The sequence below is a fragment of the Lynx rufus genome, unplaced genomic scaffold, assembly GCF_022079265.1.
Source record: "Lynx rufus isolate CCGP_SWC_20201006 ecotype Redwood Valley unplaced genomic scaffold, mLynRuf1.p SCAF_24, whole genome shotgun sequence".
NCBI classification, from domain to species: domain Eukaryota; kingdom Metazoa; phylum Chordata; class Mammalia; order Carnivora; family Felidae; genus Lynx; species Lynx rufus.
In genome coordinates, this window is record NW_025814839.1 from 13,377,635 (window position 1) to 13,404,888 (window position 27,254).

General features: G+C 49.1%; 1 protein-coding gene and 1 long non-coding RNA gene across 3 annotated transcripts; one reads left to right on the plus strand and one right to left on the minus strand.

Annotated features, from left to right (window-relative positions):
- The first annotated feature begins 3,075 nt into the window (after positions 1-3,075).
- TCHP (trichoplein keratin filament binding) lies at positions 3,076-18,681 on the plus strand. 2 transcript variants are annotated; one of them, XM_047088129.1, is made up of 13 exons: positions 3,077-3,260; positions 5,029-5,222; positions 6,429-6,639; positions 7,233-7,289; positions 8,980-9,048; positions 9,719-9,892; positions 11,023-11,135; positions 11,282-11,348; positions 12,267-12,439; positions 13,296-13,377; positions 15,370-15,555; positions 16,134-16,277; positions 17,414-18,681. In XM_047088129.1, exons 2-13 carry the CDS (start codon positions 5,029-5,031, stop codon positions 17,444-17,446), a joined length of 1,503 nt encoding a protein of 500 aa, XP_046944085.1. In that variant the 5' UTR covers positions 3,077-3,260; the 3' UTR covers positions 17,447-18,681. The 2 variants fall into 2 exon arrangements, with proteins under 2 accessions (XP_046944086.1, XP_046944085.1); XM_047088130.1 differs by lacking the exons at positions 16,134-16,277; positions 17,414-18,681 and having other exon boundaries at positions 3,076-3,260; positions 13,238-13,377; positions 15,370-15,495.
- On the minus strand, positions 5,216-27,195 carry LOC124518239 (uncharacterized). The gene is made up of 3 exons (XR_006963640.1): positions 27,154-27,195; positions 24,933-25,126; positions 5,216-5,367 (listed from the first exon to the last, which is right to left on the minus strand). It is a non-coding gene; the product is annotated as an uncharacterized LOC124518239 (long non-coding RNA).
- Between the last annotated feature and the right edge of the window lie 59 nt (positions 27,196-27,254).

Consider the following 27,254-nt stretch of genomic DNA (forward strand, 5'->3'; position numbering starts at 1 on the left):
GCCCCCTGTGGGCCATAGTCATCAACCTGTCACTAAATATTTAACATCGTTGAACTCTTTAAATGGCCCAGCTGGTCCACATCTGCCAGCCTCTTTTAAGAGCCACACCTGCAAGTCACAGGCTCTTGGAAAAGCAGTCTGAAGAGGGATCGTAAGCTCTGGGGGTTGCGTGGAAATCCTGGCTCTCCTAGTCCTTGCTGTGTGACCTCAAGAGAGTGACTTGACTTCTCCAGGGTCTCAGTTCCCTCGTGTACAGAATGGAGGCAGGACTCCCGCGGGAGGGAGGCTTAAATGAGTATTCCAGCAACGTGAGTTCTGTTTTTTCTTTTTGCTTTTGTTATCATGCTCCCACCCCCCCCTTTTTTTTAAGTTTATTTATTTTAGAGAGAGAGAGCATGAACAGGGGAGGGGCAGAGAGAGACAGACAGACAGAGACAGAGACACAGAGAGAGAGAATCCCAAGCAGGCCCTGCACTACCAGCGCGAAGCCTGGTGCAGGGCTCAAACTCACTAACGGTGAAATCACGGCCTGAGCTGAAACGAAGAGTTGGACACTTAACTGACTGGGCCATCCAGGCGCCCCTCCCCTTTTCTTCTGAAGAAGAAGGGATTCAAATGCAGGGAATCTACTCATTCATTCTCAGCAAATACTATGGTGAGCCTACCATGTGCTGGATGCCAAGACGACAGCAGGGAAGCCCGGGCCCCAGAATCAGAGCAGGGCTTCCGCCACCCTCCCCAGGCAAGGGATGCCACTTTCTGAGGCTCAGTTTAGTCAACTTTAAAATGGGAATAATAAACGGTCCCTGGCAGGCTTAGTCGGAGCATGAGACTCTTGATCTTGGGGTTATGAGTTCAAGCCCCACCGTTGGGTATAGGGTGGGTATAAAAATAAAATCTTAAAAAAATAAAATGGGAATGATAAAATATCTCACAGGGGTTCTGGGAGGATCAAAGGAAAAGATACTTGTAAAGATGCTTAATGAGCTACAGGTAGCTATGTAACCATGAGGGTAGAGGTTGACTAAGTGGGGGTCCAGTGGGGATGACTGTTGAGCAGAAGAGACCTAGAGACCATGGCCTGGGGACCAGGCTAGTCAGGCCCTAAGCCCTGGAATCCCACTAATGGAGCTTGTTTAGTCCTTTAAGGCCATCATACAGATAAGAAAACCTAGGACCAGGTGGCTAAGGGGACTCACTCAAGAGTCACAAAATCAGGACCTGAAGGAGGTCTCCCCCTACCCAATTCACTTATTTCTGAAGTTCCTACCACATTCACAGAGACCCACCAATAAGCATTTATGTCTTGGGTTCTTTTGCTGGACTGACCCCCAGTGGGTAGCTGCCTCCCCTGCCCATTGGGGACACGATATGGAAAAGGCCTTGAGCTTGGCCAAAGGGGTAGGCACCAACAGAAGAGTAACCCTGGGGAATCTCACGCACGGGGCAGGGCAGACCCTGAGTCAACTAAGTAAAGGGAGATGTATAAAAAAGAGTACTTACCTGAGATTGACCAGGTGGTCTCCACCGAAACTTCATTTCGTCTCACAAGGGCAACCTTAAACAACAGCACTGGTGGTATTCTTGTTCAAGGGTAAACTGAGGCACATTCTAATTTTTCAAGAGTTTATTTGGGCATATATTTTAACTGGGTGATGCCACACCAAAGGTGGGTAGGAGCTCTCTGCCACCAGGCAGGAGCTGGGGGAGAGCTTTCTTTTTACAAAGAAGACATGGAAGCAAAGCAAGGAAATAATTTTATTGGCTACCACATAGGTAGTTGTTTTATCTGGGAAAGGCTAGGTGGCTGTTTGTGATTGGTTGTCCTTACATTTAATTTTCTCAGACTCTAGGGGCACCTGGGTGACTCAGTCACTTAAGGGTCCGATTTCAGCTCAGGTCATGGTTTCACTATCTGTGGGTTCAAGGCCTGTGTCGAGCTCTGTGTTGACAGCTCAGAGCCTGGAGCCTGCTTGGGATTCTGTGTCTCCCGCTCTATCTCTGCCCTTCCCCCACTTGTACGCACGAGCTCTCTCTTTCTCAAAGATGAATAAACGTTAATATTCTCAGATTCTAGGGCCTTGATTCTGGCTTAGGTTTCAGTTTGCGTCCTAAGCAAGCAAGGCATCAGGGCTGTCCTGGTCTAATGGTATCCCTGTTCAATTACTTTCATATTCTCATTTCACAGAGAGATGAAGTGACATGCCCAAGACCCCACAAGTAGCTTGGCAGAGGTTGGAATAGAGGCCAAAGTGTTCAAGATACTTCACCGCACCAGAAAAAACAGATGAATAAGAATGAAGGGAGGAATGAAGGGAATTAAATACAAAGAATGGGAAAATGAAAGAAAAGAGGATGAATGAGTGAAGTTTGTTATCTTTTTTTTTTTTTTTTGGTAAACTTATTTGAAAAATAAAAATTTTTAATACTAAGTACACCCAACGTGGGTCTTGAACTCATGACCCTGACATCAAGAGTCGCATGCTCTAGGTTCACCTTAATTATCTTTTTCACACATAAAACAATACGTGTAACACATGTGGGTCAGAAAACACCAATAGAACCAACACTCTGGAACTCACCACCAAGCGAAAGACAATCGTTTCCAATAACGTGTATCTATTTAGGCCAGCGGTTCTCCGAGCTGGTTGCACACTGAGTGCCCCTGGGGAGCTAAGACAACCTCTGACACCCTGAGAACCTGATGGGACTCATCTGGAGTTTGGTCTGTATTTATTTATTTTTACTTCTTTAACGGCATCTAGACTTAAGCCTTCCCTAGGTGATTCTCGTGTGCAGCCAGGTTTGAGAACCACTGATTTATATTCTCCTCCCCTGTCGTATCCCCCTGACTTCCCTCCACCCTCACCTACATTCCCCTCACCCCCCCCCCCCCCAACACACACACTCCAGGTAACCACCACCCTGAATTTTGAGTAGTAGTGACTGGATGCCTTTACCCTCCTCCTTGCTGGTTTCCGGGACCAGCGACGTTTGCGATTGATCTCCCTCCCCCCACGAGAGGGCGCCAGAGAAAAATCACAACCTCCTTTCTGTCTGAGCGTCCGGTATCGCGTTGGAGGCGGCTTGGCCCTCGCGGCGCTCCGTCATTGGTCTGTTGCCCCGGCAACAAGCGGCGAAACCGCCGGAGTTGGTGCTGGGCGGCCCCGGAAGCGTGGCCGCGGGACCTGTCGGGCTTGGTTGGGGCATGCGGGAGCTCGGCGGGGGCAGTCTTCGGGAACTCCGGGGCGCGGAGAAACGTGAGTCGGGCATTGGGCTCGGCCGGAGCCGGCGTGGGGGCCCGAACGCGCGGAGCCCGGCCGCCGTGGCCCGGTGTTGGCGGGAACCGCGGCGGGCGCCGGGGGACCGGCCGTCGAGTCCTCACTGTTCCCTGCGCACTCTGGGTCCGACGCTTTGCTCTGCAAAGCGTACGTGGATGTGAAGGCTGCGTGAAGGATGCGACTGATGCGGGATCGGAGTCTTGTTTCTTGATTCCCGGCGGAAAGCTTTTCCGCGGGCGGCTTGCAGGGCAAGGAAAAAATCATGTCAGGCGCGCCACAGGTTTAAGACAGGTTATAAAGGAGCAGCTGCGGGCCACGTTTGGTCCATAGACGTAGATTATTTCCCCCCAGGTCTGAGCACTGAGTTTGAGGCTTGGCCTGGACCCAGACAGACGTTCCGTAAGCACTGTCGTAACCAGGCACAGTGTAGACCCTGCCCAGGAGGACAGCTCTGGGGTCAGGGAACGTGTACGGAGTAAGACTGCTCTCTGCTTTCAAGTCTCCAGTTATGGCCCCATTTGCTCCGTGACCCGGGCAAATCGATTTCTTCCTGGGTCTCAGTTTCTCCATCTGTAAGATGAGGGCAGGCGAGGCCGCTCCCTGGGGGCTGCCAGAGCCAGGGCTTGTTGGTCCCAACAGGCAGACTCTTGACTGGGCCCTGGCCTGAGACTGATATGAATTAGGATCCCACCTCTTTTATTGCCTCTCCTTCCTGGCTCTGTGGTCTTGGGCAAGTCACTTTACCATTTCGAACTTAAGTTTCTTCACCTGCCAAATAATGGAGTGATTATAACAGTGAAAAAGATCATTCATATATGTCAAGAGCTTGGTACATTTTTTGTTCCTGAGATTATTATTCCTGTTACTTTGTGGGGAGCATAGAAAGCCCCAAGTGCTTGGTCCAGCATTGCTAGGACTGGTTCCCGGTCTTCGTCTGTAGCGCCCTTGATGATGTCTGGCTCACAGCTGAGTGGAGTCCAGGCTTATTTAAAGTGATGCTTTGCAGGAGCACCTGGGTGGCTCAGTCTGTTGAGCATGTGACTCACGATTTCAGTCAGGTCATGATCCCAGAGTGGTGGGATGGAGGCCTGTATCTGGCTCCGTGCTGGGCATGGAGTCTGCTTGAGACTTTTTCTCTCTTTCTCTCTGACCCTCTCCCCGGCTCACGCTCTTTCTCTCTAAAAAAATTTAAAAACAGTGATGATTTGCAGACTTGATGGCACATGATTTTTAAAATGCTGATGCCGGGGCGCCTGGGTGGCTCAGTCGGTTGAGCGTCCGACTTCGGCTCAGGTCACGATCTTGCGGTCCGTGAGTTCGAGCCCCGCGTCGGGCTCTGGGCTGATGGCTCAGAGCCTGGAGCCTGCTTCCGATTCTGTGTCTCCCTCTCTCTCTGCCCCTCCCCCGTTCATGCTCTGTCTCTCTCTGTCCCAAAAATAAATAAAAAAAAAAAGTTAAAAAAAAATAAATAAATAAAATAAAATGCTGATGCCTAGGGTGCCTGGCTGGCTCAGGGGGAAGAGCATGCTAGTCTTGATCTCAGGGTTGTGAGTTCGAGTTCCATGTTGGGTGTAGAGATTACTTTAAAAAAAAAATTAAAAATGCTGATGCCTGGGAGCCTGAGCTAAGACTTCTTTGATGTCATTGGTCTGGAGTGGGATGATTCCAGGGGGCAGCCAAGGGATGAGGACCATTCATTAGGGGGCTGCAGGAGGCTCATTTTCCTACCATTGCTACCATTCCTCAGATGGCACTCCCCACGCTGCCTTCCCAATGGTGCAGCCGGAGGCTCCTGGACCAGCAGATGGCCCGACAGCGACACCGAGAGCAGGAGGCCCGGCTTCGGCAGCAGTGGGACCAGAACAGCCGCTACTTCAAGATGTCTGATATCTGTAGCTCCAAACAGGCGGAGTGGAGCTCCAAGACGTCCTACCAGCGAAGGTAACTGCAGTGACCTTGATGGGATGGAGGCAGGAAACCACTTGTTGTTCAGGGGATGTGGCTGTAAGAACTAAGAACCCCATGGCTAATCAGCATGTTTTCTTGAGGAAGTTGCATAGATTGCATGCATGGTGATGTTTTCCAACTGAAAATTGAAAAAAAAAAAAAAAAAGATCAGTGAATAATACATTTGCATTGAAAAAGAGAAAACAATAAGAAATATGTGTAGAACCTGGAAGTCTTCTTGTAACCCCGTGTCCCCAGAGAGAATCACAGTGAACAGTCTGATACACCTGTCCTCCCATGCTTTTCCCCATTTGTGTGTGTATAAATATTCGCACACACATGCGTCCATTTTTGCAGAATGACATGTAAAAAACATGAAAGTTAAAAGCATGGGCTTTGGAGTCAGACAAACCCAGATGGAATTCCTGACTGTCACTTGCTATATGAATGAGCCTCAGTTTCCTCATCAGTGAAGTGGGGCTAAAACAGAACCTACTTTGTTGGGTGTGTGATTAATAGAAAGCTATCCCTATATATAATACCTAGTATATAGGAATTGCTCAAACAATACTAGCTAGTACTGTTACCACATGCATGTGTGAGACCACTGTACATTTTCTTTTTCTTTTCTTTCTTTTTTTTTTTTAGTTTATTATTTTTGAGAGAAAGCGAGAGCGAGAGCGCAAGCAGGGGAGGGGCAGAGAGAGAGAGGGAGATCATGGCCTGAGCCAAAGTCTGACGCTCAGCCAACTGAGCCGCCAGGGCGCCCCCGCTGTACATTTTCTTTCTTTTTTTTTTTTGAAATGTTTTATTTATTTTTGAGACAGAGAGACAGAGCACGAGCAGGTGAGGGGCAGAGAGAGAGGGAGACACAGAATCCGAAGCAGGCTCCAGGCTCTGAGCTGTCAGCACAGGGCCCAGCGCGGGGCTCGAACTCACGAACCACGGGATCATGACCTGAGCCAAAGTTGGACGCTCAACCGACTGAGCCACCCAGGCGCCCCCAATGTACATTTTCTTATGGCAAAAGCAAGATTCTGTCGTGCACGGTGGTCTGTGACCCGCTGTCTTCACTTTAGCCGGAAGACACTTTACCGTGTCACCGCGTCATGTCCACCTCAGCCTCTCTTACCCACGGCAGAGAGTGTGCCACGTGTGGCTGTAGCGTGACTGACGTGGGGAGGGCTCCTTCTCACCCAGCATGCATGCCTATCAGCGTGAGAAGCTGAAGGAGGAGAAGCGGAAGCAGCTGGAAGCCAGGCGGGAGAGACTGAGGCAGCTGCTGCTGGAGGAGCAGGCCCTGCTGGCCAGACAACTGGAGGAGCTAAGGCTAAGCATGGACGCGCGGGAAGGCAGACTCCGAGAGCGGCATGGCGATCTCAAGTCGGCCCGAGAAGAGCAAAGGAAACTGGTAACTCCTCCTAGCCCTTCTGGAGCCTACGGAGCAGGAGCGTCCCCAGCCCGTCAGTGACACACACACGGGGTCCCTGGGCACACTGGTCTGATGAGACAACGGTAAACTCCAGAGCCTGCAGGGCGAGGTGCTTTGTGCTACGTTGTTCTCCACGTGTGTTTTGCACGAGTCACCTCAGGTCATTACATCCGAGTCCTTTGTCTTTATATCAGTCCTGTGGCCCTAGCAGGCTGCGCGCTGGTATGTTTGATCTTCCAAGTAGCTGTGGGGAATGGTGAGCCCCAGTCTGTGTTTTTAAGCCTGCTGTATATTTTGAAGCAGATTGTCACATCTGGGACCCATCTGTAGCATCAGATCTTGGCGCCCTTCCATCACCACTGTGGGAGTCATTTGTCAGAGCTGTCTGGTTCCACTCTGGTGTCTTCCAGAGCCAGGGATGCAAGGCAGGCAGTAGGTCCGAAGGGCAGGCGCAGTGACAGCGTGCCAGCCGAGGGGCTCTCCGCCTCAGCTGACCGCCACTGTGGGTTATCCAAAATGTGAATGAATTTGAAAAGTGACATCAGGCTTCCCTCTTTGTGTTTCCTTGACAGATTGCCGAACAGCTTCTGTATGAACACTGGAAGAAGAACAACCCCAAACTTCGAGAGGTGAAAACCAGCGAGATCCTTTGCTTTGCCTAAGTAGATAAAATCATGTTTCTCGTCTTGTTTTTGAACTTGCATCTCTTGCTGGGGTGGAACAGAGAACACCCCGGCCACCTGAACGATGCCACATGCAGATCTGGTTTCTTGGGTGTTCAGCCAATACTTATTGAACATTTGCCACATGGTCCAGCACCTGGGCACATGGAGATTAGCTGGGGTTCCCCCTTCTTAGGAACTTGCGGTCCAGTGTGGGTTGCAGTGGGCTGGGAAGGCCCAGGAGGATGGGCATTTGGGGCAGTGCCCCCAGCTCAGTTGTGGGTCAGAGCGGCATCTCAGGAGTTGCGGGGATGGAGGAGTCTGGAAGGACTTGGGTGTTAACTTGATGGTGTAAAGGTGAGGAAAGGACATTCTGGATTGAGGCAGCTGAGCGAGGAGCAGGCTGGAGTCACGAGAGCAGAGTGCATCCAGGGAGTGACGAATGGCTGAGAGTTTGTGATGTCATATGGGGAGCAGGGGCTGCAAGAGTTGAGGCTGGTGAGGCACATGGGCCTGGACCCCAGCCACCCCTGTGTGGCCTTCTCCTGGAAGCGCTGGGGAGCACCTGGATGATTTTAAGCAGGGCTGTGGCGGCACCCTGGCCGCATTTCAGGGAGCAGTAGCTTTGGCAGCAGTGTTGAGGTGAGCAGGGGGTGGGTGAGACCAGGGCAGTGACGGCGGAGACCAGAACAGGGTGGCAGGAGAAAGGAGGACAAATAGGCAAGATCCTGGGGCAGGTGGGGGGCGGTCTGGCTTGGGTGGCATCATTCTGTGGAGACGGGGCTAGAGGAAGATGATCCGTGATGATTTCATTGATGTATTTTAACTTAAATTTTGCGTATATGTTTGGTGGCATTAATTTATTTGTAATTATATTTAGAAAATTGCCAGCCACTAAGTAATAGAACAATTTGGTGCTTTTGAGCCTTGTGCAGTTAGCACTAAGCCACGGGAGGTCTCCTTTCCCTGGCCATTTGAGCGTTTAGGTGGGTGCTCCAAAGTCTTTTACTCAGAAATGTTTATTTAGAACACTCAAGTTAGTTGCGGATGTTTACATTTGTAAGTTGAGAAAGAGATTAAAAATTTTTATAAACAATTTCCCAAACAAAAGCTTTTGGATAGAGTTCAGTTCATTTTCTGATCCAACAGATTCGCTAAACCCGTATCTCTTCTTAATAACCCCAAATGTGTTACATCTGTTGCTGCGGGGAGTACATGTTTATACAGCCACCGCTTCGCAGAGGATGTTTCGAGGAGCCAGGCAAAAGGCTGAGTCTGTGCCTCACCCAGCTCCTGCTGTTCTGGGCCCTGGCATGCTTCAGACCAACCAGGGGTGGCCTCTGAGATCATATTTCCATTCCAGTGTCTGCTGACCTGCCCCTGCACAACCCCCAGGGTACTGGGAGAAAAGTTTGTGTTCCTTTGTTACAACTCCTTAGATCTGTTTCAAACTGCCTGGTCCTTTGGTTTACTGAGTTGCGTTCCAAATCTATATGTTGAGGTCATCTTGTGCTCCCTTGTAAGATACCTGGGCCCCTCTGAGTCCTTGCCTAGGGAACTTCTGGTCACCTGCCAGGGCGTAGCACTGCGCTCTGCAGCGTCCATCTGTCGGATGAACCAGTGAGGAAATGAACATTCTCTGCCTTCTCACCCTCAGATTGAATCAGCCCTTCACAAGGAGCACGTGATAAACTCTTGGAAAATGCAGAAAGAAGAAAAAAAACAGGTGTGGTATATGACTCTGGAAATAGTCCTACATGGCATGGTGCAAGTGCTGTGACTCCAGGTCTCTCAAGTTTTCTTGTTCTGGATGTTAATGAGTCCAGTCCAGGAACAGACTTTATCTCAGTTAACTTCAACACGTTAAAAGCAGACGTCTGTTGCTCCTACATGTACGAGAATCCTTTCCGATCATCCCCAGGGCAGAATAACACCAGTGGCCAGCCACTGGCAGGTGGAAGGTGCATCTTAAAGGTCGCTTTTGCTGCCGGCAGTCTCTTTTGATGTAGCACGCATCATAAACTCTCAACCCGGGCTGACAGCAGCACCTCTGGGGACAAAAGTCCACACCTCCGTGAACCCACAGCTTTGCCTCTGGGTTCATTGGGGAGACTTTTGGAAGGGAAGGAATCCTGACATTGTTGAGCCCCTCCTCTGTGCCGGGCACCGTGCTGAGTACTTCCCCAGCATCCCCTCTGAGGGAAGGATCACTCCATGGTTCCCACTGTGAGAACAGAGCCGGGGAAGACGCACCCTCACCCGGGGTCACGCAGCTGAAAAGTGGCATGACCTCCTCTGTTGTAGACACGTTGGAATGAGGAACAGCGGCGGGGAGCTGGGTCTTTGCTGGCTATGTGACAGATTCTGACCTCCTGCGTTCATCTGACCCCGTGTAGCAAGAAGCCACCCAAGAGGAAGAGAACAAACGGTATGAAAATGAATATGAAAGGGCCCGAAGGGAAGCACTGGAGCGGATGAAAGCAGAAGAGGAGAAGAGGCGGTTGGAGGGCAAACTCCAGGCTGAGGCGCTGCTCCAGCAGGTGGAGGAGCTGAAGCTGAAGGAGTTGGAGGTGAGGGCATGGCCTCCTCCTGTAGCCGCTTGCCGTTATAAAGCAGGCATTTAGGAAGCGGCACCAAAAAGACCATATTGGGGAGGGGTGGTTCTAAGAAATGCAACAGTGCTGGGTTTTCCCTTTGGACACATACTCCTCACCGTGGTTTTTCCATCCCCCTAGGTTGTGCGTCCAGATCCTAGAATGTTCACAATATGGAGCTAATAGCTGTTCTCTTACGTGTGTTTTAGGCTCTATGTGAGAGCCTTCTTAGAACTTGGATTTTCCTGGGGCACCTGGATGGCTCCATTGGTTGAGTGTCCAACTCTTGATTTCGGCTCAGGTCATGATCCCAGGGTTGTAGGATCAAGCCCCACGTCAGGCTCCATGCTGAGCGTGGAGCCTGATTGGGATTCATTCATTCATTCATTCATTCTCTTTCTCTCTCTCTCTCTCTCTCTCTGCCCTTCTGACCCTATACCCAACTCACGTGCTCTCTCTCAAAATTTATCCAAAAAAAAAAAAAAAAGGAACTTGGATTATCCAGTGCACTAAGTAGACTTGACTTAGTCTGATGTTCTAGCACGCAGCTACAGCTCTCCCCAGCTAGCATGTTTTGGATCTCAAGGCATAAACCATGAGGTCTTTGGTTTCGGAGGCCATTCTGAGAATACTGTGTAGTCTCCCTGAGCTAGATACCTGGGCTAGATTTTCCCATCTGGCTGAGGGAAAGCCCGTCCTTCCTTAGGCCCAAATGATTCCAGAACCAGATCCTTAATGCCCACTATCTGCTAGATACTGAGCTGGGTGCTAGAGACACAGCTGTGAGCAAGACCCATGGTCCTGGCCTTCATGGCAGGAACCGTGTCAGGTGCGGAAGGGAATTAAGTTATAGGAAGGTGTGAACAAGTACAGGGTCCTGCAGGAGCATGAAGCATGGATCTGATCCTTGTCCACAGGCCTGGGAAAGGCTCTTGCAGGAAGGGAGTGTGCTGGGCCAAGGGCTCAGAGCCCAGAGGTAAGAGGGAGTTCTGATCACCAGGTGGCCGGGCCAGCCCTGTTGCCTGGCATCTGCCGAAAATACACACGAAGAGTGAAGGAAGCTCTGATTCTGATGACCTTAACTGGGTGCACTGTTGTCACCACAGGCCACCAAACTGAAGAAGGAGCAGGAGAATCTGCTGAAGCAGCGGTGGGAGCTGGAGAGGCTGGAGGAAGAGAGGAAGCAGATGGCAGCCTTCCGGCAGAAGGCAGAGCTGGGGTGTGTGTGCCCAGACGGGCAAGCCTCGTGCTTTCTCAGACTTGCATTGCTGTCCCAAACCAGAAAGATCTGTAGTAAGTAGCTATCTGGCCCCCGCTAATCGTTCATAAGACACTGAAGGCAGACCGTATTTTGCTCCTTTCTAGACGTTTTTTGAGACATCAGTATAATGTGCAACTCAATAGGCGTGCACAGCAGATCCAAGAGGAACTGGTAAGTCTGAGTCAGCCTGGCATTTCTTTCACCCTTTTTGGAAGAAAATGCTTTCTATCGCTCAGAATGAGTGCGTTCTCGCAAGAATAACACACTAGGGGAGATTCCCCCTTGATGAGCTTGCGACCCCCACCCCTCCCCAGGGGGGTCTGCTTTGTTGTGTATTCTAGATACATTTACCCAGCACACACAGAGGGCAGCGGTGGGGTTCTTTAAAACCTGAAGTGGCATTCCTCAGCACAGTCACCTAACAGTAAACCTCAAATCCTTGGAATGAGCTTGTTCTTTTTACTGGCTGCTCAGTGTTCCTGTCAGGTATGTCGATGGGCTCTCTAGTGACACGGGGACAGGGATAGTGAATGAGAGAACCCGCCTACCTCTATCCCTGCCCGCTACTGTCAGGGTGGTCCAGGGGTGGCAGCGCCACTGCTGTTCCCGAGTACATTTTTCCGTCCCAGGACCTCCCAAGTCCCTTGTTCTTTACTGCATCTCGCTGTGGACATGTCCACTACAGCCAGTTCCCTACCGATGCGTGTTTGGGTCATTTTTGTTTTTCCTCTACGGGACCTCTGCAGTGAGCATTTTGTGCATTTGGTTTTGTGCCTTTGGGTCTCTAGTCCATATTCTTAGAAGTGAAACTGTTGTCCAGCCGTGTTCTCAAAAGCTGTGCTACCAGGCATGTCCGAGGGCAGGGACAGGTGCGTGGTGGCAAAGGGGCCTCTCCTGCGTTATTTTAAACCACTCCTAAGTGGTTATACCCTGACTCTTCCCATCTCTATGTAGGGAAGCTTTGGAAGCATCACGAACGTCTGCTGTCAGTGCTGAGTGCAGAAAGGGGGCGCTGTGGGAGCTGCGGTGGGGGGGGGGGTGCTATGGCTGCAGAGGGGCGCCCACCGCGCTTCCTCCTCCACCCTCTAGGAGGCGGACAAGCGCATCCTGCAAGCGCTCCTGGAGAAGGAGGACGAGAACCAGCGCGAGCACCTGGCCAGGCGGGAGCAGGCCGTGGCCGATGCGGCGTGGATGAAGCAGGCCATCGAGGAGCAGCTGCAGCTGGAGAGGGAGCGGGAGGCAGAGCTGCAGCTGCTGTTGAGGTGAGAGGCGATGCCTGCCTGGGCTGGACCCTCCCAGCCTCTGCTCTGGTCCCTTATGTCTCCGCAGGCCACCACCAGGGTCTCCTGTTGTCCCTGAAGCATCCGTCCTTGTTAATCTGCCCATGGGGAGGAGCACATGTTTGCTAGCAGACCCGGCTTGCAGGGGTGTTTCCCTTGTTATTTAAGGTGGAAATCACTAAGGTTTAGAGTAAGGATCTGTTCATTTAAGATCTTAGAAATTTGAAAGGAAATTGTTACAAATTATGGAGATGCTGAATGCTTCTTAGGTCTTTTTTAAATGGGTCTGGATCCTAAAAATCTAGTAGATTGAAAAAATTGAATAACATGTCACATTTATTGGGCACTTCTTGTGGGTCAGACACCGTGCAGAGCGCTTTACCATCCTCCTCTTATTTAATCCTGATATCCATCCGCAGGGTAGGTACTCAGGTCACTTGAGGAGGTCACTGACTTGCCTCAGGCCACAGGGCGAGCTAGCAGTGACCCCAGGAGCAAAGTGACAGAGCTCAGGCACAGCAGGGCTCCTCTGCCTCTCCAGGGTCCTGGTGGCTTCATTTGCCATGGTGTCTAAATGGCCTGGGTGCAAGCCATCACAGTTGTGTTTTGTAAGGAGGTGGGAGCATAAGCCAGGCAACTTAAAGTACTTCCTGTAGGAGTACTCTCCATGAGCTAGTCCAGAGTTGTAAACTGTGAAGAGTTTGCGCGCAGAAGTGGGTTTGAAGGTTGGCCCTATGGAACGTGTGTACCTGATGCGCTGGAGCCCTGTCACGTCTTTAGTTCTCGTCTGCCATTGGTGGTGGCAAGGAGCCTGCTGTCATCCACTCTGTGTTCCCAGGGAAGAGGCCAAGGAAATGTGGGAAAAGAGAGAGGCGGAGTGGGCCCGGGAGAGGAGCGCACGAGACAGACTGATGAGCGAGGTAATCCTGGCTGCGAGCGCGTACTGACCCTGCCAAATGTTCTGGAACACAGGCCTCTCTGCTTATTTTAAATAGACTTATTTAAAAAAAAATTTTTTTTTTGATGTTCTTGAGAGAGAGAGAGAGAGAGAGAGAGACAGAGCATGAGCAGGGGAAGGGCAGAGAGAGAGGGAGACACAGAATCCAAAGCAGCCTCCAGGCTCCCAGCTATCAGCACAGAGGTTGATGTGGAGCTGGAACTCACAAACCACGAGATCATGACCTGAGCCGAAGTTGGGCGCTTAACCATCTGAGCCACCCAGACGCTCCTTTTAAATAGACTTCTAATGTCATTGTGAAAGTAGTATCAGATTTTTAGAAGAAAATTCAGGAGTACAGGAAGTAAGAACAAAGTCACCCAGGTCCCCATTATTTGCATAGTCGCTGTTACTCTGTTTCCTTCCACTCTGTGTGGAAACGTGCAAACATGTCTTTCTGCATATTCCTTATTATACTATCTGTTGAGTTCCAGCATTCTAATGCACTGTTCCATCTCCTTTGTAGATATTTTGATGATATCACACTTAATATATCACGTTGGGTGTACTGTGGGGTTTTTTTCCTATTCCCCTCTTGTGGGTGTTCTTTTTATTCTGATTTTTATTCTGATTTATTCCTGAGGTGTTACAAGAAACATTGCAGTGAACATCTTGGTTCATAAGGCTTTCCATTTTTAGGAAATGGAAATTTCCTAAAAAAATCCTATTTAGGATTTTTTTCTTTGGGGTGCATAACCAGAAGTGGACTCTTGAAAGAACACAACTCGTCAGTATTTAAGTAATGCGTTAAGACGTACCCCAATTTAAAAGGAATGAGGGGCACCTGGGTGGCTCATTTGGTAGGACACGTGGCTTTTGATCCCAGGGTCATGAGTTTGAGCCCGCATTGGGTGTGGAGATTACTTAGTTAAAAAAAAAAAAAAAAAAAAAAAATTTTTTAAAGAAATCTTTTAGAAAAAATCTTTCATTATCCATGTATTGAAAATTAAAGTGGCTTAAAAATGAAAATATTTGGTGCATGTCATTTTGGAATCCGTGGGAAGTCCGGTCCCAGTGGGGCTCTCTCCCTTCTGTGAATACCGGTACTCTGCAACACCTTTGATTTTCCCTATTAAAAACGTTCCTCCTCTTGTGTTGAGCACTGGGTGTGATATGTAATTGATGAATCACTAAATGCTACTCCTGAAACCAATATTACACTGTATGTTAACTAGAATTTAAATACAAATTTGAAAATGAAAAACAAAATTCCTCCTAGTTGTGGCCACTTCACGTGTCCTGTCCCGGGAGCATAACTGTTGGGTACGGCAAGTGGCTTCCCACCGTTCTTGATTCTTTTTTTTTCAACGTTTATTTATTTTTGGGACAGAGAGAGACAGAGCATGAACGGGGGAGGGGCAGAGAGAGAGGGAGACACAGAATCGGAAACAGGCTCCAGGCTCTGAGCCATCAGCCCAGAGCCTGACGACCGTTCTTGATTCTTGAGTCCTGACTGCTCTGGATGTGATCCTGTGCTGTGGCCGGGTCTCAAGCCCAGCAAGGTTTCTGCAAGTATTTAGATCCCGAAGGCTGAGGGGATGACCCAGATTACTTCCGGTCATCTGTGTGGCTTGTGGTTTCTTTCTTTTTCTGGAACCTACCCAGAGGGAGTGAGGCTCACAAGCTTGTTGCTGTTTCTGTGCCTGGGGAGGGAGCTCCATCCGCCTCCTTGGATCTTGTCAGTGCCCAGCTGTCTCTCCCTAATGCGTGGTCTGTGTGGTGGGGACGGTTGGGAAGCCGGGCTGACGTTGCATGGGCCAGTGCTGTGATCTGACTTGCCTTCACGTGGGGTATTCAGGCCTGAGGCTGAGGATGAGGCTGGGTCTTGGGGCAGCTGTAGCCTGTCCACAGCTTGTGGAATAGGGAACTGCTAAGTCGAACTGAAATCTGCCCTTTGCCTTCCTGCTGCGGGTAGGTTCTGACCGGGAGACAACAACAAATACAAGCAAAGCTTGAACAAAACCGACGGGCACAAGAGGAATCCCTGAGACACCGGGAGCAACTTATTCGAAATCTTGAGGAGGTCAGAGAGTCAGCTCGTTGTGAGAAAGAGGAGAGCAAAGAACTGAAATCGGCCAGGAAACAGGAGCTGGAGGCCCAGGTGGGCTGAGCCTGGTGGGGGAGGAAGCCTCAGCAGGGGAATGTGAGCAGCAGGCCTCTTGCTGTGGCCTCTGCACCGTTATGGCACCAGATGCGGGGACCCTTGACGTATTTCCACATCTAGGCACTAAGACCTTGTCCGAGAGGCCCACATTTGTGAGCTCAGTGCACCCATTTCATTTCCAGCTGAAACCCCGACCCTCCTGATTCGTTCCGGCGCCACTCCAGGTCCTCCATGTGTGTGGGAGCGAGGCTGCTGTGCCTACCTGTCATCCCTCTCCTGTCTGCCTCCACAGGCACGTGGCTCGCTGGGCCACCGTTCTCTGTTCAGTTTGGAACCTGGTAGAGAACACAGAATCTTCCAAGCACGTGGCCACACCCGGAGCTTTTCACAAGCTGCACATTACCAGGCGTGCAACCTTTCCAGTCTCATCAGTGCCCTTCCCTCTTGCACTTGCCATCACTGTGCCTTAGCTTGGATTCTCTGACTGGGGTAGATCCACAGGCTTTCCCTCGTGACCTGAAGCAGGGCTCTGCCCAGGGAGCTCGGTCCCGGCTGACTTTGTTCTTGGTGGCCAGGTTGCAGAGCGCCAGCTGCGGGCATGGGAAGAGGACCAGCAGGAGGAAGAGGAGGAAGAGGAGGCCAGGCAGGCAGAGCAGTTCACTGACGCCTTACTGCAGCAGGAGGTGAAGACGATGGCCAAGCAGGGCTCCTGGCCCAAGGTAAGGAGTCTGAAGGGCACAGGCTGCTGGCGCCCAGCCTGGCCCCTGCTGTCCCAGGCCTGTTTGTAGCCCCATCCTAAGCTCCGCTTCCCAGCCAGCTCAGATTCCTCCCTCGTTCCTCTTCTCTTGTGTTTCTCCCTTCTCGACCAGTCGGGAGCCTCGACACGTATCTTAGCCCTTGTTTTGGCCTCAGACAGCCCTTGAGGAGATTTTACTCTGGGCCCTGACTGCTGAGGTGCATGTCATTTGGCCCTGTTTGGGACCAGGAGCCATCTAAGAGCTCTGGCACGGCAGGGGAGAGGTGAAGAGGCAGCTGTCCAGACAGTAGTGCCCGGGCGAGCAGGGGCCTGGTTTCCCTTCCTCTCAGCACCTCTGGTTGCCCCTCCCCTCCCTGATCCTCTTGTCCTCTTCCATCCTTCCCTGTCCTCGGAAGTACGTGAGAGGCCCCTGTGCACGACGCACAGAGAAGCGAGGGTTGTCCCCCTACTCCCAGAGAGCTGGTAACTAATGAAGCCCCTGGGAGCTGGGGGAGGGCCTGGCGGGCATGTTGCGCCTGCCCCTCCTTTACCAGGGCCGCTCGGCCACCCTGGCGCTCCGAAGTGCTGCGAGACGAAGAGGCTGGCTCCTTTGTTTTCAGGTGACTCTGGGAAGCCCGCCCACGAGACAGAGCAGGTTCTTCACCTGCCGCAGAACTGCTTTGTCCTCATCGGCTGGGGCTCTTGAGGTGCAGGCTAACATTTTGGCACGACACTTTGGACCTTTCATGTCTTGGGAAGGTCTCAGCCACACACAGTCCCATATAGACATGTAAAGTCAGATGCTACATCAACGCTAGGAGCTGTGGGCTGTGTCCTAGGATAGGATATATGGTTTCCTGTTGCCTCACCCTAATTGTAAGCTCACTTGACCAGGGATCATTGAGTGCCTCAGGATCAGGTTTTCACGCAGCACATGTGGAAATGTTACAAAAAAGGTAATAAAGTACCTCATTTGTGGTTTAGGGTCCAAGCTTTCTCAGTTGTAAATGAAAACAGCCAACTATACCAGGCTTTCAGCTCTTATTTCGGTTGGGATCAATTCCCAATGCTCCAGAGACTGCTGATCTAATCAGGCTTCTGTTTTCTTTCTTTTCTCAGCCCTACGGACATCCCAGAATTGCTTGGAACTGACTTTGTTGGTGTTGGAAGCACAGAGTGAGGTCCCTGAGGCCCTTGATATGCAGGCACCAGACAGCTGTACGGTGTTCGGTTCGAGTGTTCGGGTCACTGTGTAACAGTTCACTGAGCCTGTTGGGGTCCACAGTCAAACAGAGCAAGGGCCTCACCAGCCAGCGTTCTATAGACATGCAGCACCCAGCAGGAGGCCTTTTCCTGCCTTTCATATCCAAGAAAGGGGCTCTTACAGTCACATGCTGAGAGTGCTGCCACACAGTCCCATGAGAGACCGATAATTGTCAACCTCCAGTAAAGACTCCAGCTGGAGAAATGAGGAAAGTTTCTCAGTTTTTAAACTTGCCACTTAAATTTCACTATTCTGTCAGTAACAGACTCCTAAGTGTCAGTTCAGTTTCTTTCACAGTTTATTAATTTAGTGGCCCCAAAAGGATCATGTCTTATTTTCTGGAAGAAGAAAAGCTGTGAACTCTGAGACAGTCTGATGTGCTCCACAGATGCTTTCCGGAAGGGTGTCGAGAAATAGGTCTTTCTTCCTTTAGGAAACGTGGTGGAATTTCCATGGAGCACTCTGTGTGGTGATCCCAACATGTATGTTAGTTACTAAGCCCCAAAAGGGGGCCTCAAAAGGCCACCTGGTTGACTAACGTTTTGGCACAACACTTTGGACCTCTTGTGTCTTGGAAGAAGGTCTCAGCTACAGGCAGCCTTGTAGGATTTATGTGCCCAGAGGAAGGGGCACGGGGCCTGAAGACTAGATCACACTCAACCAGATCGGCCAGAACTTTCTCCTCCCACTGTTCTAACAATATGATACAGTTCTAGATTAATCTCTACAAATAGCTACAAGTTCCTTGCAGCAATAACCCTATTTTTATTTGTATTTTTTTTTTCATATTCTTCCTCTGAGGTTTCAGTTTTCATTATACTGTATTTAAGGTTCCACATTTCAGTAAATTATAGCTAATTATAGATAGGGCTGTGTGCCAGGTTGTTAAAAACCAGAGTTTATTTTTTAAAAATCCTGAGTGTAAAGGCTGCATTGCCTTTCACATCCATTGTGCTATAAAAACAAACGGAGCAGCAAACTGCATCCTTAATCTGTTTTTCGTTTTCTTGTCTTGAATTTCTTTGGATAGGACCCCCTGAGCACCACTTTCGTTATGCTTGCTCATATTTGCTTCCTCCGTTTCAGATGTTCGTTTATCGTGAAATAAAGTTTTGGTCTGACAGCATGGCTTCCAGACTTTGTTACTGTTGCTTGTATTAATTATCGCAAAGTGGGTTGTATGGAATGATAGATTTTTACTGATTTAGTCCATCTCTCCTACAGCTTTCCATATTTTCTATGACTGCTCACATTTTCTAGGTTCTACTCATTTTTCTTGTGAAAGTGGTGTTGTCTCCCATCCAATTTCCACTGGATCCTCTTTTAAGTAAACCACAGGGAATTATTAGGAATCCTATACTGTCTGAGCTCCAGTACAGAGTAGATGTGGACAGATGGGAGATAAGAACATAAATATTTACTGAATATTTTTTATTTCTTTGAATATCTTGTTTTGGAAGGCTGCTGGTAATATTCCTTATCGGCACTAAAAATCTGTGTTGTGCTGGTTCTCTACCTTAATTCAGTTGGTTAAGCGTCAGACTCTTGGTTTCAGTTCATGTCATGATTTCATGGTTTGGTTGGTGGGATCCAGCCCTGCCTTGCTTGGGCTCCAGGCTGACTGCAGGGAGCCTGCTTGGGATTCTCTCTCTGCCCCTCCCCCGCTACCTATCTCTGAAAAGAAAGAAACAAAAAATAAATGTTTCTTTAAAGGAAAAAAAAAAATTCCTAACCTCGGCCAAAATAATTGTTTCTAAGTTTAGAGCTCCCAGGATAGCCCACACAGTCCTCTTGTCTCATGTATAGTTGGTGCTGTGATTACGTATGTATATCGGCTTTATTGTTTTTAAGCACCTTTTTCTACTCCCTGTAAAACTAGTGATTTCTTAGGTTATTCTTCACAGATCTTCTGCGCAGTTCAGTTCCTTTAGAACAGATGGTGCAGAAGCCACTACTAATATAAAATGCTTATTTTTTGGGGCGCCTGGGTGGCGCAGTCGGTTAAGCGTCCGACTTCAGCCAGGTCACGATCTCGCGGTCCGTGAGTTCGAGCCCCGCGTCAGGCTCTGGGCTGATGGCTCGGAGCCTGGAGCCTGTTTCCGATTCTGTGTCTCCCTCTCTCTCTGCCTCTCCCCCGTTCATGCTCTGTCTCTCTCTGTCCCAAAAATAAATAAACATTGAAAAAAAATGCTTATTTTTTGTATTTTTACTCTTTCTGCTCATTCAGCACATATTCTGGGTTAATTCTTGAGAAGGGTATAAGGTCTGTGTCTGGATTCATGTGTTTTTGGCCTGTAGGTGTCCAGTTGTTCCAACACCATCTGTTGTATGGACTTTCCTCCTTTGTCAAAGATCAGTTGACTGTATTTATGTCAGTGTACTTCTGGGCTCCTCACTCTGTTCCATTGATCTGTTTATTCTTTCGCCAATACCACAAACTTCTATAATCAATACCACTGTCTTGATTACTGTTGCTTTATTGTAAATCTTGAAATCAGGTAGTAGCATTTGTTCTTCTCCTTCAATATTATGTTGGGTCTTTTGCCTTTCCACATCAACTTTAGAATCATTTGTTCAATATCCACAAAAGAACTCGCTGGAATTTTTTTATTTTTAAGTAGTCTCTGTACCCAACATGGCACTCCAACTTGCAACCCCGAGAAGAAGAGTCAGTCGCACGCTCCACTGACTGAACCAGCCAAGTGCTCCAGTTGCTGGGATTTTGACTGGGACTGCATTGAATCTTTAGATCAAGTTGGGAAGAAGTGACATCTTAACCTTCCTATCCATGGACGTGGAATATTTCTCCATTTCTTTCTTTTCAGAAATTTCATTCATCAGAATTTTGTAGTTTTCCTCATCTAGCTCTTATATTATTTTTTTTAGGATTTATACCTACAGTATTTCATTTTTGGGTGCTAATGTAAATGGTACTGTGTTTTAAATTTCAAATTCCACCTCTTCATTGCTAATGTATAGGAAGATAACTCATATTTGTACATTAACTTTGTATCCTGTACCTTGCTATAATTGCTTATTAGTTCCAGGAGGTGTTTTCGTTCTTTCAGATTTTCTACATAGAGATGATCATGTCATCTGTGAACAAAGACAATTTTATTTCTTCCTTCCCAATCTCTACAGCTTTTACTTCCTTTTCTCCTCTTCCTGAATTAGCTAAAATTTCCAGTACTTTGTTGAAAAAGAGTGATGAGAGGGGACATCTTTGCCTTGTATCTGACCTCAGTGGGAAAGCTTTGAGTTTCTTACCATTGATATGATATTAGCTGTAGGTTTTTGTAGTTTTGTTTTGTTTTGTTTTATTTTGTTTTTGTCAAGTAGAAGTTCCCCTAGGGGCACCTAGGTGGCTCAGTCAGTTAAGCATCTGACTTCGGCTCAGGTCATGATCTTGCGGTTCACGGGTTCAAGCCCCGTGTCAGGCTCTGTGCTGACAGCTCGGAGCCTGGAGCCTACTTCATGGATTCCGTGCGTGTGTCTCTCTGCCCCTCTCGTGCTCATACTTTCAAAAATAAATAAAACATTTTTAAAAAGTTCCTCTCTATTCCTATTTGCTAAGAGTTTTTATTATGAATGGGTGTTGAATTTTTTCAAATGTTTTTTCTGCATCTATTGATATGATGTGATTTTTCTTTTTTAGATTAGTGATGTGATGGATTACATTAATTGAATGTTGAACCAGCCTTTACACCTGGGACAAATCCCACTTGGTTTTGGCATATAATTCTTTTTATGCACTGTTGGATTCAATTTGCTAATATTTTGTTGAGGATTTTTGCATCTATGTTCATGAGATACTGATCTGTAGTTTTCTTCTCTTGTAATGTCCTTGCCTATGTTTGGCATTAGGATAATACTGGCCTCACAGAATGGGTTGGGAAGTATTCTTTCTGCATCTATCTTCTAAAAAAGATTATGGGGAATTGGTATACCTTGTTCCTTAACTGTTTGGTAGAACTCACCAGTGAATCCATCTGGGCCAGCCTGGTGCTTTATGTTTTGGAAGGTTATTACTGATTGCATTTCTTAAGTAGAGATAGGCCTGTGTAGATTGTTTCTTCTTAATGTGAATTTTGACATCATGTCTTCAAAGGAATTGGTCCATTTCAGCTGGGTTATCAATTTGTGGGCATAGAATTGATATAGTAGTCCTTTATTGTTTTGATTTTTATATCCATGGGAACTGTAGTGATGTCCCCTCTTCATTTCTGATATTAGTAATCTGTATCCTCTCTTTTTGTCTTAGCCTGGCTAGAGGCTTCTTGATTTTATTGATCTTTCTAAGGGACCATTTTTTTTGGTTTTGTTGATTTTTGTCTATTGATTTTCTGTTTTCTAATTCTGTTGTAGTTAACATACAGATTTGTTGCTCCATCTGGGTTGACAATACAAATGGGGTTATTTGGGCACTTATGCAAAGTCACCCTGGCCTTTGCCAGTTGTAACCCGTGGAGTGCCAGCCTTTAGTTCCAGCCCTCTCTTCACCACACAGGCCCTTCCTACGTGATATGAGCCAGGCTTCTGGACTCCAGCGCCATCTCCACATTAGTATTCCCTGGATCTGTATCTCTAATCCATACTTCTATATCCACCACCACTTTTACATCCCTACTTTGATATGCATCTCAAAGGTGCCTCAAACTCAGCACAACAAGACTATCAAATGACCTTTCCTACTAAACTCCTATCATTAAGTAAAGCAACAGCAACAACCATCTGGCTCTTCTCCAGTGTTCTCAGATAAGTCAATGGCACCACCATCCATCCTGCCAGCTGCAGGAGCCATAAGCCTAGGGGCAGTGAGTCCTGTTACTCTGACCTCCTGCAGCTTCCATCTACTTTGCTCCCTCTGCCCCTATCTTTCATGGCTACCACTGACTTCTGTCTGAAGTCACCCCTTCACCTCACTTTCTTCTCTAGAATGTATGTGCCATGCTACCTCCTGGCCCAGGAAATATACATAACAATCAGATTGGTACAAAGGTTTTCCTCACAGCATTAGTTACAATAGCAAACACTGATAACCTGGATGTCCAACACTGGGAGGCTGTTTGAGTTTTGGTTATTATGTGGTACATTAAAATGAAATGGAATGCTTAAATTATTTTTTTTTAAGTTCTGCAGAAATGTTCATGCTGTGTTAAAATGTCCAAAAGTGGGTTGCCTAGCTGGCTCAGTCAGTAAAGCACGCAACTCTTGATCTTGAGTCATGAGTTCAAACCCCACGTTGGGTATAGAGGTTAGTTTTAAAAAGAACTAAAAAGCCCAAAGGCAATATTTACATACTTCAAGGGCCCTTTTAAGGAACAAAACACTCTGTGGGTATTTCTAAAAGTTGGGATAATGGCTATTTTTCATTTTGGGTGCTTTTCTATATTTTACACAGAGAACATAATCTTTGAAATAAGGGGAAACTTTTTTAAAAAATGAAAAAGGCAGGGGTGCCTGCGTGGCTCAGTTGGTTGAGCGTCTGACTCTTGATTTGGCTCAAGGTCATGATTCCAGGGTGGTGGGATTGAGCCCCACGTTGGGCTCTGTGCTGACAGAGGGGGAGCCTCCTTGGGATTCTCTCTCTCTGCCCCTCCCCTGCCTATGCTTGCTCTCTCTCTCTCAAAATAAGTAAATACACTTAAAAAGAGAAGGAAAATTCCTATGAATAATAATAATAAAAACAATAAATAGAATCTAATGGAAAAATGGGTAAACACTCAAATCGGCACTGCACAAAAGAGGAAATCTAAATGGCAAATAACACGGAAAAGCACACAACCATATTATAATCACAGAAATGCACACTGAAACCAGGAGATACTACCACAAACCCACTGAATTGATAAAAAACATTTTAAGATTTTATTTTTTAGTAATCTCTACCCACAACGTGGGGCTTGAATTTACAAACACTGAGATCAAGAGTCACACACTCCACTGACTGAGCCAGCCGTGTGCCCCTGGATTGACAAAATTAGCAAAGCTTTTTATACCACTGCTCATGAAGATGCAGAACAATGGGGAATCTCATATTCTGCTGGTACAACACTTTGGGAAAAGGAATAAAAACAGCATTACTTTTGGAGATGCACATTCTCAATGACCCAGGAGGCTCCACACCCAGGCATATATGTATCCCCTAGAGAAGTAGAGTCCTATATGTACCAAAAGACATACCTTTCAAAGCATTTTCTTAAGAGCCAACAACTAAAAATAACTCAAATGTCTGTCAATAAAATACTAGATAAATAAATCATGTGTATACGTTCCACGAATGCTACACAGCATGGAAAATCTAAGCAGAGGCACGCACTTTGACCTAGTTAACTCACAATGTTGAGGGAAAGAAGAGAATACATCCGTAGGGTTCCATTCACATATTGAAAACCAGCGAAACAAAGCTCTTACTTAGGGCTGGGCACACACACGGCATGGAACCAAAAAATGAGGAAGCAGTGTGCACGAAAGTCTAGGGGAAGGAGGGGCCCACGGGGACTCCTAGGTGGTCACATTATAATTTGATGCGGATGTGGCAGACATATTTCTGTATTTAGATTCATATGGGGGTGGTGGCAAAGTGTATGGGTGAAGAGCAGAGAGCATGGCCCTGACTGGCCTGGGCTCTTGTCCTGACGGTCCACCACACAGAGGCCAGGTGACCCCTCTTTGGGCCCAGTTCTTCATTTATGAAATGTGGAGAACAGCAACGTGTGTGTGTGGTAAGAGAAACAATGCGCAAAGGACAAGTGGACCTGTTTTCCTGCCAAGCGGGTACCTCCCTGCCCCTAGGAAACAACCTGCCTGTGGCGGAATCACCCTTGTCTCTGTCGTGGGACCTGGGCAGGATTTTCATCTTGTTTTAATTGGAAGAAGCAGGTCAGATTCAGGCTTCCACCCTCAATGGGGAGTTGTCCCCCTGTTCTAGGGCTGGGTGGACACCCCTCTACCCTGTGCCGCGCTGTGAATAGAGTCCTCCTGCTTCTAGCAGCAGGTACAGGGCTTCTCCTTCCAGAAGGGCTGACTTGGGGCAGTCAACATGCCATGTGGAATCTGTGAGGTCCCCCAATCACTGAAACTGGTGAAACGGGCAATGTCCTCCACTCACAGAGCAGTCTCACTTGAGCAGCGGTTCCCGAGTGTCTCAATTTGAAGCAGACCAAAACAATTGGAAATATTTGTGGCAATAGTAAGGAATGGAAAGACTCAACACAAACGCGGCCACCCAGACTCCATTCCTCCAGGCCTGCCAGGCAGGCAGAGGACCACACAGAGACCAGCATCGGTCTTTCTGTTCTGACACTCCCAGGCAAGCGGAATGTTTGGAGATGGGGGCCACCAAGCCTGCTCCACGCCTCCTTCCCACCTTACCTCTGCCAAGCTCTAGGCTGGTCTTCACCTTCTTCTGCTTCCAGAGGCTCTGCCACCTGTCTGTTCCTCCAGCCACCTTCCTCAGATGGTCCACTGCACCAGCAGAGCCCCGTAATTAAGAGCACAGGCCCCATGCTCTAACTTCCTGCACCGCCACCAACTGGGCTTTGAGGTCTGAGCCTCGGTTTCCTCATCTGCAAAATGGGGGTAGTTTCAGTTCCTACTTTACGAAATGGTACCCACAGTATGTGCTAGTATTCACTCAGCCCCCATGTGCAGGAAGGGGGTAGGTGTTGGGGGAAGTGTTGAAAGGGTCAGGGCCTGGGAAGGGGAGGGCTGGAAGAGGGAAGCAGATAACAAGTGTGGTGCAAGGGGAGGCCCAGGTCAATCTTAGATCTGAGGCCCGAAGGGGGTCCAAGTTAGACTTCAAAAGTTCCCTGTCCTTAAGGTGTTCCAGGCCCATGGGCCAGACAGGGCCTGCGGGACAGAGCAATGGGGAAAGGCCATGGCCAGGGAGGAGCTCTGAAGGGGATGGGTACAGAGCTGGCCAAGGGGAGGGCAGGACACGGATCCCTGCTATAAGAACGGAGGGGGGGTTGCTGAGAGGGAAGAGAAGGGGAAGAGGAGTCCCTAGGGAGGGAAGGTGCTGGAAGGGGTGAGAAGAGGGATTTTGGAGGAGGAAAGGTGGGTCCTAGGAGAGAAGCTGCATTTGGGGGAAACGGGGCAGACGTTCTCAGTGTGTTGAGGCAGTTTTGGGGGCCTGGGAAGGGAGTACAGTCGGGAAGCTGTGCAGCAAGAGCCTGGGTGGGAGCGAAGATGGCAGTGAGGAGGGAAGCAGCAAGGTTCGCACACACCTCTCCTTGTCCCCGGCAGCCCCTCCCCTGGGGACCTGCTCCGTGGTGGGCTGACCGAGCCCCTATAAAAGCAGTGAGGAGGGAGTTTGTCCCACCTCATGTGGCCCTGGCTTTTGGCGGGGTGGCTGGCTGGCAGAGGCATGGACCACAGTGTCCCCTGCCTGGCGTCTGTGGGCCACGGGGCCCGGCTCCCAGACATTCCTGCGCGCCAGTGTGTTGGGCAGCGGGTCACCGTCGGGTGGTTGCCGAGTTGTCCCTGTGGTGAGACTGCCACCGTGCAGCCGCACAGGTGAGAAAGCGCTGCTCACAGTACTTGGGAGCCAGTGGACAGTCTTCATGGGTCATCTGGCAAACGCTGGAGGGGTCCCATCTTAGGGGTCACAAGCCGACTGTGCCCCACTTGTCCACAATCTCACGTCACGCACCGGTCCCCCTCTGATCTCCGGTCTCGACCCTGGGGGAACAGGGCCACCCCCTGGCTTCTCCACATTTTCTGAGACTGCGGTAATGGGCCAGGGTCAGGAAAACCCAACTGGGCCGATTAAGAGGAAGAGCAACCGGACTAAGGATAAGTCACAAGCTCCCCAATGTGGGGGCCTCAACTCCCCAGGGGGTGATCTTCCCCACTGCACAATGGAACAGCTCCTGCTGCATGGGGTGCGGGGGGATTAAATGTGTGAACACGTGGGAAGACCCCAGCACAGCGCCTCGCAGGGCCAACAGCTGATACAAGCTAGCGGTCATTAGAATTCTTATGAAGACATGTCTAATATCAGAAGGCAAGGACGTGTGTGGTGGGGGGCTGTAGACGGTCTACAGCAGTGCTTCTCTAGTGTGGGTCCAGACCGGCGGGCGCAGCACCTCCTGGGAACCTGTCAGAAATGCCAACTCCCCAGCTATGGTCTGAGTCGGAGGCTGTGTTCCAGCAAGCCCTCCCGGGGGCCATGACGCTGGTGCCTGTGAGAGCCTCCCGGGTGTGAGCTGCTGGGTCTGGGGCCTCAAACCGGCTCACAGAGAGAGAATGCTCCATTTTCCCCAGCCTTGTTGCTTGGAAAGGCACTGTGATGGCCAGGCCCCGCCCCTTCTTCTGTTTGAGAGAAGAGACCCGAGTCACCTCCCCAGAGGACAACTGTTGGGGACTAAGGGTGGCCCTGATTGAACCCAGGTACATCCCATTGTCCCTGTGGGAACCTGCCTTAAGAGACCGAAATAACCCCACAACTCCTTCACCTGGTAAAGGAGGTGAGGGCTACTGTGCCCAGCTGGCTTTTGCTGAATTTGAAAAATTAAACTTTAGGAGTGAACACATCATGGTAAGATCAATGGAGCAGATAATCCTGATGCACAATTTCTTTTAAGAAAGCTACCTGCTAAGGGGCGCCTGAGTAGCTCGGTCGGTTGAGCGTCCAACTTCAGCTCAGGTCATGATCTCACGGTTCGTGAGTTCCAGCCTTGCGTTGGGCTCCGG

What these genes read in the sequence shown, in the direction of transcription:
- TCHP (XM_047088129.1), top strand. Translation starts at nt 5,029, where the DNA reads ATGGCACTCCCCACGCTGCCTTCCCAATGGTGCAGCCGGAGGCTCCTG. An exon ending in AAGACGTCCTACCAGCGAAG is followed by an intron (nt 5,223 to 6,428) that starts GTAACTGCAGTG and finishes CTTCTCACCCAG; the next exon opens with CATGCATGCCTATCAGCGTG. An exon ending in AACAGGAGCTGGAGGCCCAG is followed by an intron (nt 15,556 to 16,133) that starts GTGGGCTGAGCC and finishes CTTGGTGGCCAG; the next exon opens with GTTGCAGAGCGCCAGCTGCG.